Genomic DNA, 16,543 nt, shown 5'->3' on the forward strand with positions numbered 1-16,543 from the left:
TCCCGGGATCACAATCGAACCCTTACACGTTGGTTTTACACTCGGCTCACCAACCAACCTCAATACTCTTGATTCAATGCCCCGATTGAACCAAGCAAAGACAAAGGTGTAGATAAAAGAGACAAACAGAAAAATACAGCTTCTCAAAAGCAGATAAATGGCAATATGAACAATAACGAAGTTAAGAGCCCTCAAACGCTTTTAAGTTGGAGAAGAGGAAGGGCTTCTTGAACTTCGGGTCTCCTCTTGAATGTGTAGTCGACTTGAATGCAGGAGAAGGCTCTTTCAATGTTGGGAAGAAGTAGGTGGATGCAGTTAATGCTGCTCTTCCCTCTTTTTCGTTGAAGAACAAGTTGCAGAGATTGAAAGCTTGATTACTTGGAGTGGAATGGTTGTTCTCTCCCTTGCTACAGTCCTCTGTGGCTATTTAAACCAACCCCCACGGAAACTAGCCGTTAGAGAGCTTTTTCTGCCCGTTCTGCACAGTCTGTACAGTCTGACAATGTGTCCGTTGGTGGGTTGGAGTCGACTCGCGCGATCAGGAGTCGACTCGTCTGTAGCGGGAGTCGACTCATACTTTTCCGGAGTCGACTCTGCAACTGTTCCAGATTTGAATTAAAGTTGCCTTCGCGACTGGGAGTCGACTCGTCTTGACCCAGAGTCGACTCGCCAACTTCTGGAGCTGACTTGGCTTTCTCGGAGTCGGCTCATCCCATGAAGTCCGTGGACGTATTTTTGAATTTGGTCCACTCGAGTCGACTCGACTGTCCTGGGAGTCGACTCGGCGCTCAGAGCCCGAACTCCCTATCTTCTGTCTTTTGGCTCGTCCAGTCTTGGAGTCGACTCGAGCTTCCTCGGAGTCGACTCGGCTCTCAGTTTCCGAAACTTGGTCTTCTGCCCTTTTGATGTGAAGCTGCCTTGGAGTCGACTCTAGCTGTCTGGGAGTCGACTCGAATCTCAGAGGCAGTAACTTGGTCTTCTGTCTTCTTTGTGGTCGCGGAGTCTCGGAGTCGACTCGCGTAATGCGGGAGTCGACTCGAATCTCAGAGTCCAGAATCTGCCCTCTGACTTTTTCTTTGTGTACTGCTGAGAGTCGACTCTTGCTGTCTTTGGAGTCGACCTGCCAACCATCGGAGTCGACTCGCGTTCCACTGGAGTCGACTCGAATCTCAGACCCGAAAACTGCTCTCTGACTTTTTCTTTGTATTCCTCTTGGAGTCGACTCTTACTACCCTGGAGTCGACTCGGTGAACATCGGAGTCGACTCGCACACTTCGGGAGTCGACTCGTTGACAGGTTCTGAGTTGAAGCTTTCTGTTCGTCTGTCTGTTCTCAGTCGGAGTCGACTCGTACTGATCCGGAGTCGACTCGAGCTCGTGCCAGTGAACTTGATACGCTTGGAGTCGACTCGTGATACTCTGGAGTCGACTCGAGTCTCAGACTTTGGTTCAAGCTGACTTCTTAACTTATCCAAAAATTATGAACCAAGTCTTGAGACACTTAGACAAGATTTTCACTGAAACACTTAATTGAATTCATTAGTAAACAAGAAATATACTCAAATGCTTTGAGCTCATCAAAATCAAATAGGGTTTTAATCAATCACTCCACATAATATTTAGTAACTTATGGTTTTATTTCAATAATTGCATATTAGTATGGTGAGGAGTTACATGTCTTTTGGTTTTTTGGTCATGTGGGAGTTACATGGAGTTATAAGAAATTTATTTAGAGAGAGTTATTTGAGATTTATTTGGGGTTATGAATGGTGTAATGACTAATTCAATTAGGGAGGTTAAAAGACCATCTAAAGTCCCTATAAATATCCATGTACTCTAATTGTGTTTGGATGTGAGTTAAATGAAAATTATTTTTCTTCCAAACTTTCTTCTTGAGTGTTCTTCCTCATTTTTTTTTTATCTAACACCCCTTGTATATTAAGTAGAGGTGATCACGGGCCTTTTGGCCCACCCAGCCTGCCCAGCCCGGCCCAAAATTTTTCGGGCTTGGGCATTGAAAAAGGGCCCATTGGTCGGGCCTGGGCAGGAAAAATGGCCCGACCAAAAAAATCGGGTCGGGCCTGGACATTTTTAAAAATGGCCCGGTTCGGCCTGGCCCGGCTATAAAACACTGATATAAAATATAATATATTAAAAAAATTTAAGAAACCCTAAAACTAAAGCGCCAAACCCCCCCTCCCCCCCCCCCCAAACCCCCCCCCCCCCCCTCCCTTTCCCTCGCTGAGAGCCCCCCTCCCTCGCTGAGAGCCTGATAGCCGCTCCCTGTAGCCGGTTTCCGCCGGTTTCCTTGTAGCCGCCGCCTCCTCTCGGTATCGTCGCCTCTTCAACGACCGACCGGCGGCTCTTCGCGTCCTTCTCCCCCGGACGGCAACCTCCGCGGCTCCGGTCACCGACTCACAGTCACCGGTAAGATTTTTCTCCTCCTTCTCCTCCTCTTCGAGCTCGATCCCGGATGGATTTTGTTTTGGGTGGACCGGTGGAGACTGGACAGAAAGAGGGAGGAGGGATTTGGTTGGCTTGATAGTTGATACACACGTCTGAACTCTGAGGAAGAGAGTGATCTTTCATCCCTTCTCTTTTTTGGTTTTGGTCTTGGTTTTCCTTCCCTCACATTGCTCCGGTTCCAGCTGGGCCATCAGGAAGAAAGATAGGGGAATTGGAGATGGACTTCTTGGAGGGTGCAGATTCTTTTAATTTTCTCCTCTCGGTTTCTTCTCCCCTGACCTGAGAATCTCAGGGAGCGGCTATCAGGCTGAGATGGGCTCCTGATCCCCCTTTTTTTTTTTTTGCCGGTTGGATGGGGCTTTATTTTTATTATGATAAATACTACTATCCCAATTGCTAATGTTTCAATTTTGTGTTTGTAGGTTTTGAGAGTTAGAAGATGCAAGGATGTTCTTCTACAGTTTTCTATTATGGAAGTAGCTTCAAGAATTATGATTACATTTACTTTTGAATGCACAAAGATGCATGTTTGTTATAATGTTAATGGGACAATGTAATTTGTATTTTGTCTAAATATGTAATTGTCTAAGTTTATAGTTTTTATTGTTGGGTTGTAATTTTCAGCTGGACAATAATATTTCATACATTTTATTTTCTTTCTATTGGCTTGAAGATGCAAATTTTTTCTTTTTTAATGTTTGTAGATATATCCAAATTCCAAAGTTTGAAACCACCACCAACACTATCTATTTGAAATAGGCTAGTTATATGCTTAACATTAACCAATTAACCATTGGAGAAATAAAATAAAGGTAGAAAAATACATCCAGTTTTAGAGAGCCCATTAAGCTGTTGGGCCATTTTGGCCCATTTCTAGATTCCCAAAAAAAAAAAAAATCGGGCCTATCGGGTCGGGCCTGGGACCAGATTTATAAGGTTGGGTCGGGCCTGGACAAAAATTTAAGCCCAACAGTCGGGCCGGGCCGGGTCTGGGCATAGCTATCGGGCCTAATTTTTGCTGTAGAGCCCGGCCCGAGCCCGGCCCGTTCCGGGTTTTGATCAGCTCTAATATTAAGGGTACTTTGAAGACGAGAATCATGCATCCTATGACTCTCTTGATGTCTTTTTAAATGGCATGTTCCCCCACTACTACTACAACTATAAAATTTGGCATATTTTTTATATTTTGCTTTCCAGACTCCATCAACCATAATTCTATCAAATTCATTCCATACAGCACTAGTCCTCTTACGAGAAAAGGTTTGATCTTCACTCGGTTCACTAGTTCTAGAGGAACTAGGAATATGGGGTTGGGGATTAGTTTCTTCTCCCTCAGAAATAGGAGAAATGCTAAAATGACTTTCATCAAAAGATGACATATCTAAATTGATTAATGCAAAAAATAAAAACTAACCACTATGAGGGATTGAGTAGAGGACCAGAGGTAGAGCCGAGATTTGTGAGCTTCCTCTTGTGCTCTCAACAAGGAGTGACCTTCTCTTCTCAACAAGAACCTCCTCTTGTGTAGCACTTGAACACTTACTAAATGCAAACTAAAAATTAAATTGCTAAAAGCCTAGAGCACTTGCTAAATATTGTTAGAAGAGAGAAATAGTAGTAGTAGAGAAGGAGAGAAGAATTGGTTTGGTGTGGTAAGAATGAGGGAGGAAAGGGGTATTTATAGGACTCCAATTGTTTTCCCAAAATACCCCTCAAATTAGCCGTTTTATGACTGTTGGGAGGGGTATTTTGGGTAAAAACCAAAAATAGCCGTTATGGGTAACGACTTTTTTTTTGTTGCCAGACGGACCGTGCCAGGCACGGCCCGTAACGGCTATTTTTTTTGTTGCCAGATGGGCCGTACCTGGCACGGCCCATTTTGCGGCCCGTGATGGGCCGTGCCGGGTGGCACGGCCCGCCACCCCATGGGCCTAGGGCCGGATCGGGCTTAGCTTTTAGGCTAAGCAGGCCGTGCCTGGCACGGCCCGTTTAGTAACAGGCCGGGCCAGGCACGGCCCGTTTAGTCTGTGGCCCATCTCTAGTCCTTACAAGGGCTACCTCTCTCTCTTTCTCTCTCTCACTTGTGTTGCATGACTGTACCATCTGAATAAAGTCTTCTCCATTCGTTTTCAACTATTGCAATCATACACTGACTGTAGCATGCTCATGACCCATTGTAACCTTCTCAATCTCGCCATGCTTTCACTTGGTATTACCGCACTCGTCTTATTTGATTGGATGATCTTTATTACAGTGTTTGTACTAAATAACTTTATGAACATGCTACTGCCTGAATTACTTTAAGTCTCTAATGCATATGCTACTTAATTTTCAAAATGCATATCTTCACATCTGTCATTCAACAGGATGTATCTTTCCCTATATCTCCATTCTTTTGTTTGATTGATCAAATAAAATAAAAATGACTTCAGTGGAAGAATTTTTAGCCATCAATGCCTCACGTTTAATATCTGTTTTCGATGAAGTTGCTCCCAATGTACTTTGTTTCAGTTATATTGATCTTTAGGTCCTTATCTTCCTAGATTTTATTGCGTTCCCTTAAAAACTGTTAGGAAGCAAATGATGGTTACCCATAAAGGAAAAAATAAAATTAAGCAAGCAACCTCTGTATTTCTATGCTCTGGTGATGGTATCAGCATATTCACTCTATAACCTTAAAGTTTTGCTGAAACTCAAAAAAATCAATTTAAAGTAGTGTTGTTGGTTAATTAGAAATGAATAAGATTGGCACAATTCAGCAGTGATAAATAGCATTGCACAATGATGCTCCTTTTTAATCATCCACAAAGTCTGCTCATTAATAGTGTTTAGTTTCATGACATTGCAAATCATTCTTGGGAAATGATGCTAATGCTATTCCAGTTCTCGAGTAAAAAAAAAATTTCTTTCCTTCCATGAAATTATCGATAATGCATTCTTTTCAGGCAAAGGCTTATACCACGCGAAAGAATTTCACAGGAAAAGTGGAAAAAGATTTACTATTTGTCCAATGGAAATGGCTCAGAGATGAGGTGGTTGGCTCCTTTCATATAACAAAGGTGGAGGAAAGCTAAATAGTGGTAAGCAACTGTACGTTTCCTGCTGAATCTGTGCATGCATACAAATGTCTATGCACGTGCATGTGCATGCACACACGCGCGCACACACATATAAGTTTCTAATAAACTATAGCCTTGATATATCATGTTCTACTATGAGTTCTATCACATGTTGAATGTTGTTCCTCGATCCCATCAGCTCGACCGCTAATGCGTTCTAAGCCTCCTTTGTTTCATCTACAAATCTACAGGTGCAACCTGGCCAAGAAGTCATATTCCTGAGAGCCTTCTGATTTGGGTAGCCAGCTGGTGCATTTCATGTCTTGTCATGCCTTGGTCTTGTGCTTGTTCTATATTTGGCTGATCTTCTTGTTTAACTTGTTTTTTGATCACTTGAACAGACCAAGGCTCAAGTTTCTTTCTTTCGGAAGAGCGAAATTCCATATACCCACACCAAGGTTTACAGCTTTCTTTTCTCTCTTTCCAAAGATCGCTTAGAGTACCTGTAAGACTATTGAAATAATGACTTGTGATTGCCAAGTCCAAGTAGATGGTTATAAGTCAAAGATGTAGAGAAGTGTGCCACTGAACTATGGAGAGAATTCTCCATAGATCGTGCAAGTTTGAAGCTGAAATTTAGGGGCAAGTAAGATGTGTGCTTCCTGTCAAGTTTTCTTTAATAATTTTAAAAGAAGTTGTCTTTTAATATTAAAGAACAATGCTTTTCTCAGAAAAAGATCCCAAGAACAATGATTTTCTGCTGGTTACGAAGAACAACTGGTGTTGGGTTTGAGTTATGTGGGAGTTCAATATTGTCCCAGTAAGGGTTGGAGTTCATAACAGTGATTTACGAATTGTCTGATCCAGTTTTGCACAAAGTCTTTTAGCTTTTTGTAAATTTATTTACCCCTCCACCCTGACCTATTATAGGCCTAAGTTCTTTCTTTGCGAAGTTCTTGTATCACTTTTACAGCAAATATATACAATATTTGTGTGGAAAATTTTATAGTCGCAAATGCAACTGTGACTTCAACTACATGTATTTCCAGATTACAGATATGATCCTATATTTGATTTCCAGGTGAGTAACAGGGGCCAAAATCAAAATAAATGCTTTTATTTCAGTGTTGTTGAGTTTTCCCATTTCCTATGTACCTTTCCACTATCTTGGGTCATCGGAATGGTTGGTGGAACTTCATGAGAAAATGATGAAACGAAAACCATGGGCAACTTACGCTGCCATTGTGAGACTAGAATTGACTACCATTTCACCTACCATAGCTTAGTAAACAATTAAGAGGGTCATGTAGAGTCTAGGCTAAACAACAACATGCAGGGAGAAACAGCTTCTTGAACAAGGCAACAATACGATGAAGTGCTCCTCGGTCTTTCTGGTTTGCATTCTCATACTGATGATGTTTGTGATGTTTGCAGTGGCGGCTTGCCATGTGGAACTGCAGTAGGATGGGGGCTTCTGAATTGCTGCCCCTACAACCCAAGGGGTTGCAAGATGATGGCTTGTAACCCCTAACTGTGAAGTGTTCTTTGTCGCCTTTCCTCCCTCATGTTTAAGTCTAGGTTCTTCGAGTTCAATTTCTCCATGTCTCATGTGTCATGTTATGTCTCGGTGTAGTATGATCATATAGGTTGCTTTGTATTTGCATGTAGATGTTTTTTTTTTCTTTCTTTTCTTTTTGTTTTTTGTAACTTGGTTTTTGCTTGGTCTGAATTAGATATTTCTAGCTGTCATAAGCTATTCCTGGCGTAAACTCTGATCATGCCTGCCTTCTCTCTTTAATGGGTTAAAGCACTCTCGAACTGGAGTTATTCAGAAATTGTAGCCAAACAGGAAAGGAATCACTTACAAATACCAAGAGGAACAACCGTTCTCATCCCACCTTTTCTTAATCTCAAACCAAACACTGAACCCCATGGAGGGTAGCCTATGTCGTATCTGGTTTTGTATACGAACACACTCTGGATAAAATGGAGGTGGAGAAGGAACCGCTCAAGGATTTAGTGATCTTGATAGAATACCCATCTTCCATTCAATGTCAACTACTCAACTAGAATATATGGCTTAAACAAAACTAAATATATTTTTCTACATCACTATGTGATATTCTCATTATTAATAATCTCCGTGGAACTTATAGAGGGAGTTGCTGTGCTTCTTCCATTATGCATGTCAGAGTGGAGAGAAGTGCTCTGCCACGCTAAATAATGACCATGGCATCATCAACCATGGTCATCATTTGAAGACTCAGCATCCCTCAACTGTTCCTGGTTCGGTAGGCCATTGGGCTGGAGGCCAATGGCCATCTAGATCCAATCCTGCTACCATATAATTGGAGCTGGAGGAGACTTATCAAACCAGTCATAAAAGCAGCTTCAATATCAAGCCCAGAGGAGAAAACACAAGTATGACCGGCATGGTTATGAGCTGATCCACTTGTGTGTGATATGTCCATATTGGCACTATTGCAACTAATCCAATAATGAAGAAGATAAAAATCCTTGAATATATTTGCCCTTGAAGGGTAGAGAACAATCTTTATGGACCAGCAAACCTCCATGCTGCCCCCAAGAGTGAAAGATCTACATTAACCAGAGCATACATTAGCATTTCAAGGTCACATATATGCAGTTTGGCTTACCCAGTTTGCCTACGTTATGGATTTTGCCAGTGTGGTTATACATTGGTATTTGATTGTTCCGAGACTTGACTACTTTGGGCCTACTCTATAAGGGTTAAGTGATATACTTTGGACCTACTCAGTCGAGATTAAATGCAATACTTTGAACTTACTTTGTAAGGGTTAAATATAGTAATTTTGGCCCTGCCACAAGAATAATACAGCTGTAGTTTTTCAGAATGATGAGTTGATAAATTATTTTAGAAAATGATCATAAGATACGTATTGAAAATATTGTCATAAATTACCTTGGTTTTGATAATGGCATCTAAAATGCTCCTCAAAATCATATTTGAGATGCTTGTTTGGAAATTAATATGTATGCAACTCTTTGGGATTATATGTAAAATTTTGATTTTATAAATGCTATATTATTAGATAAGTTATTTTGTATCATGCACTCATCATTATTCAAGTTTATTTTCTTATACTTGCCTGATCCTTTTAGTTATGGTTTTGGTTACTTATTAAGCTGTTAGCTCGCTCTTTGATTTTCGCTTTTCTTATAGAGTCTGAGGCAAAGAAGGGATTAGGTAGAAGTTGGACTATAAGATTAGAGCGAGATCCTAGATTTAGTTGCATCAAACTAGCTTCTATGATTTGGTTTGATACCCTCCTTGATATTATTGCTTTGTAGAGCTATATGAACCCCTTAAAACTTTATAAAGTGGTTATGTTGGTTGACTTGTAGTTTTACCTGAATATGTAATTTGTAAATGTTTCAGGAATTGGTGTGTTGCTAATTCAAATTTTAGGAAAAATCAGAAGTTTGAAAATTATGATTATTATCCTGCCTATATTATTGAATTGTTGTTACTTTGGTTACATTTGTTTTATGACAGGTTGTCGCTTTGCACACTCGTAGAGCCCAGCCCTTTGTAAGTGTGGTGGGTTGTCGCCATATTTCTCAGCATGTGTTTAGGTTGGAGGTGTTACAACTCTATTCAGCTTAGCAAATCCATAATTCCTTTTTGTGAGAAAGATTAGGACTAGCCTAATCACTTTCATTGATCATTGTGGAAACCATAACACCATATTAGATGCCAAACCAATTCACAGCTCAAATGACTCAAACCACTGTAGGAGACGATGCAATCCATTTCCCACTTGCATTAGATCAACTAAATCAATACAATTAAACTATTTCAGCTCTTCTTTTTTCCCCCTTTTTTTTTGGAATTTTGGCCTCCTTTGCGTGTACGAGAAAGATTGAATTGGAGGGGCCAAGAGGAAGCAATCAAAAGCTCCAGGTAAATCCATTTTCATGAAAGGTAGGATTCACCAAATGGTAGATTGGTAGGCTGAAGGTAAGGCTCTAAATTGAACTTCCCATATTAAAGCGACTCACCATGGCCGCCTTGGATGCACTCTCCTTTCCCGTTCTATGCACGCCTTTTCTTGAGAAACCAAAGCACAAGGTTTGTTCTCCTTTTGATAAAATGCAAGAGAGTCTCAGAGTAAAAGCCAAAACGAGCTGAACTTTGAACCCCACCAGTGCTGCCTCCCCACTAGACCTCGTTCTCTTTCTCATCTCCCTCTTCTTCCCATTTCCGAACTTGCACATCAGCAATAAATCATCAATATCCATCATCCACCTCATAGCAAAAATAACAACTATGAATTTATGACTCCAAACAACAACAACTTGGGAGCAAATCCCTTTCCAAATGTCCCCATCATGTGGCCATTTGAAAAGCGATTCACCTCCCAACAAGCAAAAACCATTGTAGGAAAACAATGGAAAACAACCAAGCACTGAAAAACTAACTCTCTCATGAGGTCATGCACAGAAATAGCTGGGATCACCTGAAGTACTGCTTACCTATTGGATATTGGGTTCGGACCACTTGGGACTTCATGTTTAGTGTTGTTGAAGAGCTCGTCTTCTCTTACTGAGCCATGAAGGTGGGCTCTGCTCCTGTGTAACTTGTTGCCACCTGCTTCTCTGGACTCTTGAGCACCATGAGAGGACTCTATATTTGCAGTCCCACAATCCTTATTGGACTTCCTTTGGTCCTCCGTTACCATGTCGCCTTGCCGTTCTCCAGTGACATGAACAAGAAGCAGGAGGACAAAGAAAAGAATTACCAGGTGCAAATGGCGAGGAGAGACCAAGGAATCAGAGATCCTGCATTCATCGTTGGCCATGCAAAACAAATTAAGGGGACAAACAAATGGCATTGGAGAGAAGTGCCCTGAGATAGGGAGAGACCTTGGAGCCATGGGACATTGAAGAATCGAGAATACGGGAGGGATATGTGTCATTAAAAGGATGGAAAAGGGGAAAGAATCTCCTAAAGTAAGAGATGAGTGGGATTGCTTTATTTGTTGGGGTCTGAAAATTTTCTCCTTTGTTCTGAGCTCTGAGGGGGAAGCCAATGGTCAAGCCTTTGGTCTCCGGCTAAGAGGGCAGGGCGGACCCCCAAAACCAGAGGCGAAATGCCTGGCCATGGAAAAGTGATTAGCAGATAGTTAAAGAGGACCCACAAAACAGATCCAGAATTATATAACCATGCCTAGTCACTGCAGAAAGATGATATTGAATTGAAAGAAGTCAGCCAAGCATAAAAAGCATTTACATTTCAAGGACAAAAGTGAGTTGTTCATACTGTTCAGTTGTGCTTGACAAATCCAAACACATACATGGTGTCCTTTTGTGGATGGCTGCCTAAATCCCAAGAAGTTGCAAGGGAAGCTGCCTAGCAATTTTAAGCAATTCCAAGAAGAAAGCACACCACAGACCAGTTAGTACCAGCCAAACATCATATATTGAGATACTGACTGCATCTCTAATCTACAATTAATTACTCACAAGTATGTATTAAAGATTAAAAACATGAACACCAAAACAACTATGAACTGGGTTGGGATCTAATAACATCTTGCAAATCGTTGCTACTATTGGTTTTTCAATAACAGCCAACTCTGTATCCAATCAACCAAGCATATCCATAATGTTTATACAGAGTATGAAAATATCAAAGAGATCACTTAGGACAACTTCCTACATACTACTTTTCTTTGCTGGTTTCTTCACTCGTTTGTTTGGGAACTGGTTGAACTCTAGCATGAGCATTTCTAGTCAGCACCTCTCCTCTCAAAGCAGCTAAATACCGATCATTAGTGTCCTCTTTGCGTTGCAGCTCTCCAAGATATTCTGCTAGCCACTCCCGGTTAACTTGCCCCATCATCTGATAAAAAAATTCCCCAGAATCATAATTTAGTGCCAAAAAGAGTTTGAGATCCAGGCATGTAGTTAAAAATAAAAACAGAAGAATGAAATGACAGCAGCAAGTAGAGTTACAATATAATGGAATCATGTTAAGTACTATAATGATTAAACATGTCTGACCTTCGTTCTACATGCCCAAGCCAGCTAGTTGCACACAATTAATTTTTCTTTCTAGTACGTCCACACTATTGAAAACAAAAAGGAAAAGAAAAAGAAAGAAAAGTAAACAGCCTTTTTGGACATTAATCTGCTGCTTGAACAAGTATATGCTAACTGACCATTTAAAAAGCACTTATTTGAACGTTAACTGATATCCATTTAGGCATTTGAAAATTGTTTAAGTGGCTGCTTAGTTCACTTAACTGTATGATCCAGAAATAGATTGCAATACCTATAATAATCAGCATATCCATTAATTAATCTAGTTACCAGAAATATAATATCAAAAATACTATCTAGTATTGCTTCAGTTCAAGTTGGCACATAACCTACAAGATGTTGCAATTTTGTACTAAACGATTATATTTTAGTATTACTATCTAGTATTACTCTTACAAGTGGTTACAATCTAATGAGATGTAATAATTTAATAGTACATTATGTGTATTTATTTCTTTATACAAACTAACTCATTATCAAGATTATATATAACCAACAAAATGTTTACCTCCACTTTTACAAATAGAATTGTTTAAGCACTCAAGGTTTGGATCAACATACGTACATATTCATAGACTTTTACTCATTTAGCATGAGTTCCATAGGAAAGTAATCCTTCCTTTCCCTTAAATCCAATTAGCCAGATCAATCATATATTCCAGTTAGCATGAGTGCTCGGCAGGCCAACTATGAGAACATGTTAATGGCATGTCTTTAATAGGTCGACACCTAATGAGGAACTATTCAATAAAAGACCTGTCTAGATCAGTGCTTCTCAAGATTAGCATATACAGTCTAATAAGTGTTGCATAGGAAGAACTTATGGAGTTAAAAGTCGACATACAAAAGGCAAAATCATGGTCTAAGAATGTTGGGACAGAAGATAAACAAGAAAACAGAAAGCAATTGCATACAAATCGTTAGCAAGTATGACTGATTTGACCAATATTACAATATACACATGATAAGCTTCTGCCTAAAGTTTGGAAGCATTATGAAACCATTTGTTTTTTATACTATTCTGTCCTCACATAACAAATACTACTATGAAACAAAGCAAACACAATATTGTCAGCCTATAAATTGGGAGAAGTTAATAATAGATTCATGATCAGATTTCTGCTCTTAAGAACCTGACAATGGCCATCAGGTCACAGCCCTCCTCTCCCCGGTGGGGGGGGGGGGTGGGGGGGTGGATGGTTCATCCCCAAATATTTCAATCTGAAATTTATCTTGGGTTAATTTTCCCTCCCTTTCTCTTAAAATAAGATTTCAGATCTTGCAAATATTGTCATAGTGGTAGTTTTTGATAACAGATGGTGATATAGACAGATGAAAAATGGCAAACATTCAAGTAGCCAGTAATTTCAGCTCTTCAAGTCATCATGCAGATCAAGTATAAAGTTTTTAGCAAGATTTCTATATTCATAATTATAGGCAGAGCCTACTAGCATAGCCAAAATGAATAGCATCAAAGCAGGATCATAAATCATAATAAATAAGCTTAGACCCAAAAACAAATTTTTTGTGTTGAATTTGGTTCTAGGTTCTCAGTTGATAGGATCAAGATAAGAACAAATGGCAGCCAAAATGCATCCACATGGAAGTTCAACAAACTCTCATGGATGGGAATAATGGAAAACTAGAAATGGCTAACTTGCCAAATATCAAACAGACAACTGAAAAAAAAAACACTTCATCAACAAGTAAAATAATTAGTGAATAAGAGTACTTCAGAGTGTACAAGTCTTTTATGCCGCTTAAGGCAATAGGAATTCCAGTTTGCACAATCCAAGAATCTAAGATCGTTGTTGCTCCAATTACGACCATGATTAACAAAGTTAGATTTCAGGATTTCTTCTGGATGAATCATAAATAAAACCAAACCCTAGAAATTAAATAAAAACAAGAAGAAAATAAAGAAAGAAGGGGGATTGATTGGGGCGGGGCGGGGGTGAGAAAGCGAGGATAATAATTACGGTAGACTCAGGGCGGGCGGTCTTGCGGAGGTGGGCTTCGAGTTGGTCGTTGCGGGAGTTGGTGAACTGCATGACGCCGTAGCCGATGACGCCGGGGACGACGCCGCAGATCGTCGCGAACGCCAAGAAGAAGCGCTTCGAGTCGCGGGTCCTCCGCACCAGCCACCGCCACGCCTCGCTCTTCTCCCACAGGATCGACATCGCCTCGCTCCGGAGTTCCCGATTTCCCACCGACGGAGTACAGCCTGAGAAGTCGCGACCTAAATTGACATGGCCCGGCTCGGCCTGATTGGCATCAGCCTGTTTCCACCCCTCATGGCGATTCGCCCCCCGACCGGATCCTCCGTAAACACTTCCTGGCCCGATAAAATAACCTCTCACATAAGAAGGGCATACGATAGAATGTGCTGGAGGTTTTTACTGAGGTCACTAGTGAGATTTGGTTTCCATGATGAGTGGATCGGCTAGATTATGGGATATATGTGCACGCTGTCCTTTGCCATCTTAGTGAACGGAACCCCCACACGATTCTTCAACTCTACAGTTGGTCTCTGATAGGGATGCCTGTTGTCTCCTCTGCTATTCATACTATGCTCAGATGCTTTGTCTAGGGCCCTTCGGCATGCAAATGAGACTATAGCCTTGGAGACTTATAGACCGGTGTCAGAGTGACGATGACTGTTTGCTCTGGTCCGCGCTACGAGGAGGTCAGCAAGGGTGATTAGGGATATTCTAGAGGATTACTATTTTGCCTCAAGCCAACGGGTGAATAGGGCTAAATCCGCTATTTGCTTCAGCCCGAGGACCAAGCCATAGCTGAGGGCATCGATCAGAGATATCCTGGGAGTGGGAGAGCTGGAGGGCACATTGAGGTATCTGGGGGTGCCGATCATGGGGCGTCGACTGAGGCGTAGTGATTGCATTGATATTAAAATGAGTATCAGGCATAGGCTGGAGGGCTGGCAAATAGACATATTATCAATGATGGGCAGAGTTATGCTAGTTCGGTCAGTGCTAAGCTCGATACCGGTATATATGCTGGCGAACATTTATGTGCTACTGTCACTACTAAGGTCTCTGGAGCTGTCACTTCATATGAGGCCGTCGCGATGGCAGAGGTGGTATCCACCTAGTAGCATGGGAGGTAGTCTGCCAGTCGACCAGTCTAGGTGGTCTAGGGATTCACTCTCTAGTGGCGAGGCAAGAAGTACTTGCAACGAGGCACACTGCTAGATATATTTTAGAGCCATATAGTCTATGGTGTACCCTACTAAGGGCCAAGTATAGAGCGCACACAGTGCTGACTGACTTCTAGCCAAGGCAGCGGTGCTCCTTCATTTGGAGGAAGATCTGCTCCCATGCTTCGACTGTGCTATCATAGATTAGGTGGGTTGTTGGCAATGATCGATCCATTAAGGTGTTGGAGGACATATGGGTGGATGAGCAGCCACTGATTCGGCTTCCAACGTCAGTTGATTCGGCGCGACTGGCAGGCTACTCAATCAGTGATCTTATCATTGCTAGAGAGGGCAGATGGGACGAGGTGATGATCAGAGAGGCCTTCATGGTGCAACTGGCAGAGAGGATCCTCGCTATCCCGATACCCCATGAGGCCATGGTAGACAGGTTGGTCTGGGAGACTACCGATAGGGCCACGGTTCGTTCAGCCGACCTGCAGGCAGTGATGGCTAGTGAGGGGTCCAGGTGACTTGACGGTAGATGGACATGGAGGATGCGGGTCCATCCTTGGGTTGCACTGTTCATCTGGAAGGTGGCCTGGGATTGTCTACCGACTAGGAGTGTGCTCACGAGAAGGAGGGTTGGGATCTCCCCGACTTGTGTGGATTGCCTAGAGGTGGTGGAGACGACCAATCATCTCCTACTACAGTGCCTATGAGCCGCACAGATTTGGAGGTGGGCCTCCTTTTCACTATCGGGGTCCACTAAGTCTGCAGAGGATCTACTTCGGCATTTGAAGTCTCCCATGAGGTCTCCGAGTACTACTGACTAGGGTATTGTGGGTACCTATCTAGCTTATCACATTTGGCTGGATAGGAATGACAGTATTCGAGGATAGCCGGGCTCCCCTGAGGGTTATGGCGGATAGAGCTATCCACCAAGCTACTAAGGTTACCGAGACTACTATGATTGTTTCATCTGGGGCTTTCCCTCTGGTGCTTCAGCACCTGGGTACATGCTAGTAGTCTGCCAGAGGGCAGTGGCTGTGCTGGTGTTGCATTGGTGATTAGAGACCACTACTCCAAGCTGATAGCTGTGGGAGGATGGTGTACTTTTGAGGCATGTGTTCCGAGAGCGGAACTCAGGGCGGCATGGGAGGGGATCTCCTATGCTAGGCGGGTGCTTGAGGCAGGAGCATCATCCTAGAAACGGATTCAATGGAGATTATTGAGCATCATTCTAGTCGACATCCGAAGACTTTTAGGGGAGTGTGATGCCTTTCAGGTTGCGCATGTCTATCGGAAGGCGAACAGAGATACGGATTGGGTCGCCTTCTTTGCTACTCACCACTCCAATAAGATTCTCTAGACTCATCATGTATCTGTTCTCCCATCCCTGGGGTATATTCTCTCTCTGGACTCTCATGGCAGTGCTCATACAAGATTAGTGTGAGCCGCGGATGTACCCAAAAAAAAAAAAAGAGTCTGGTAGTCTCCCAAAACAACAAGTGCCATAATGAAGTTCATCCACGCAGGTATCGGAGACCTCCACACGGTGTCGTCCAATATACTGTAGCCTATATATATGTGTGTGTGTGTGTGTGTGTGTGTGTGTGTTAATGAATGAACCATGAAACATCCTTGCTACTCTGTACCTACCTTAATTGAACCGTGATCCGTCTCCCTTGGCCTCTGGACACTTAAACAAGAAAAAACAAAGTAAAAAAAATCAACGAAACAATATCCATCTTAATGAATAAACCGTAAAACAACTT

The 16,543-nt window shown here is 42.0% G+C and overlaps 1 protein-coding gene across 1 annotated transcript; it reads right to left on the reverse strand.

The window, feature by feature from the left end:
- Window positions 1-11,100: 11,100 nt before the first annotated feature.
- LOC103713531 (centrosomal protein) lies at window positions 11,101-13,931 on the reverse strand. The gene is made up of 2 exons (XM_008800492.6): window positions 13,591-13,931; window positions 11,101-11,411 (listed from the first exon to the last, which is right to left on the reverse strand). Exons 1-2 carry the CDS (start codon window positions 13,789-13,791, stop codon window positions 11,232-11,234), a joined length of 381 nt encoding a protein of 126 aa, XP_008798714.1. The 5' UTR covers window positions 13,792-13,931; the 3' UTR covers window positions 11,101-11,231.
- Window positions 13,932-16,543: the final 2,612 nt, after the last annotated feature.

The sequence above is a fragment of the Phoenix dactylifera genome, chromosome 9, assembly GCF_051530095.1.
Source record: "Phoenix dactylifera cultivar Ajwa chromosome 9, Ajwa_hap1_PhDact_Kaust_v1.1, whole genome shotgun sequence".
NCBI classification, from domain to species: Eukaryota; Viridiplantae; Streptophyta; class Magnoliopsida; order Arecales; family Arecaceae; genus Phoenix; species Phoenix dactylifera.

Excerpts from the sequence above, each read along its gene's own strand:
- LOC103713531 (XM_008800492.6), bottom strand. The coding sequence starts at position 13,791 with ATGTCGATCCTGTGGGAGAAGAGCGAGGCGTGGCGGTGGCTGGTGCGG. Across the intron at positions 11,412-13,590 it reads CCGCCCGCCCTGAGTCTACC|ATGATGGGGCAAGTTAACCG; the intron begins GTAATTATTATC and ends TTTTTTTATCAG.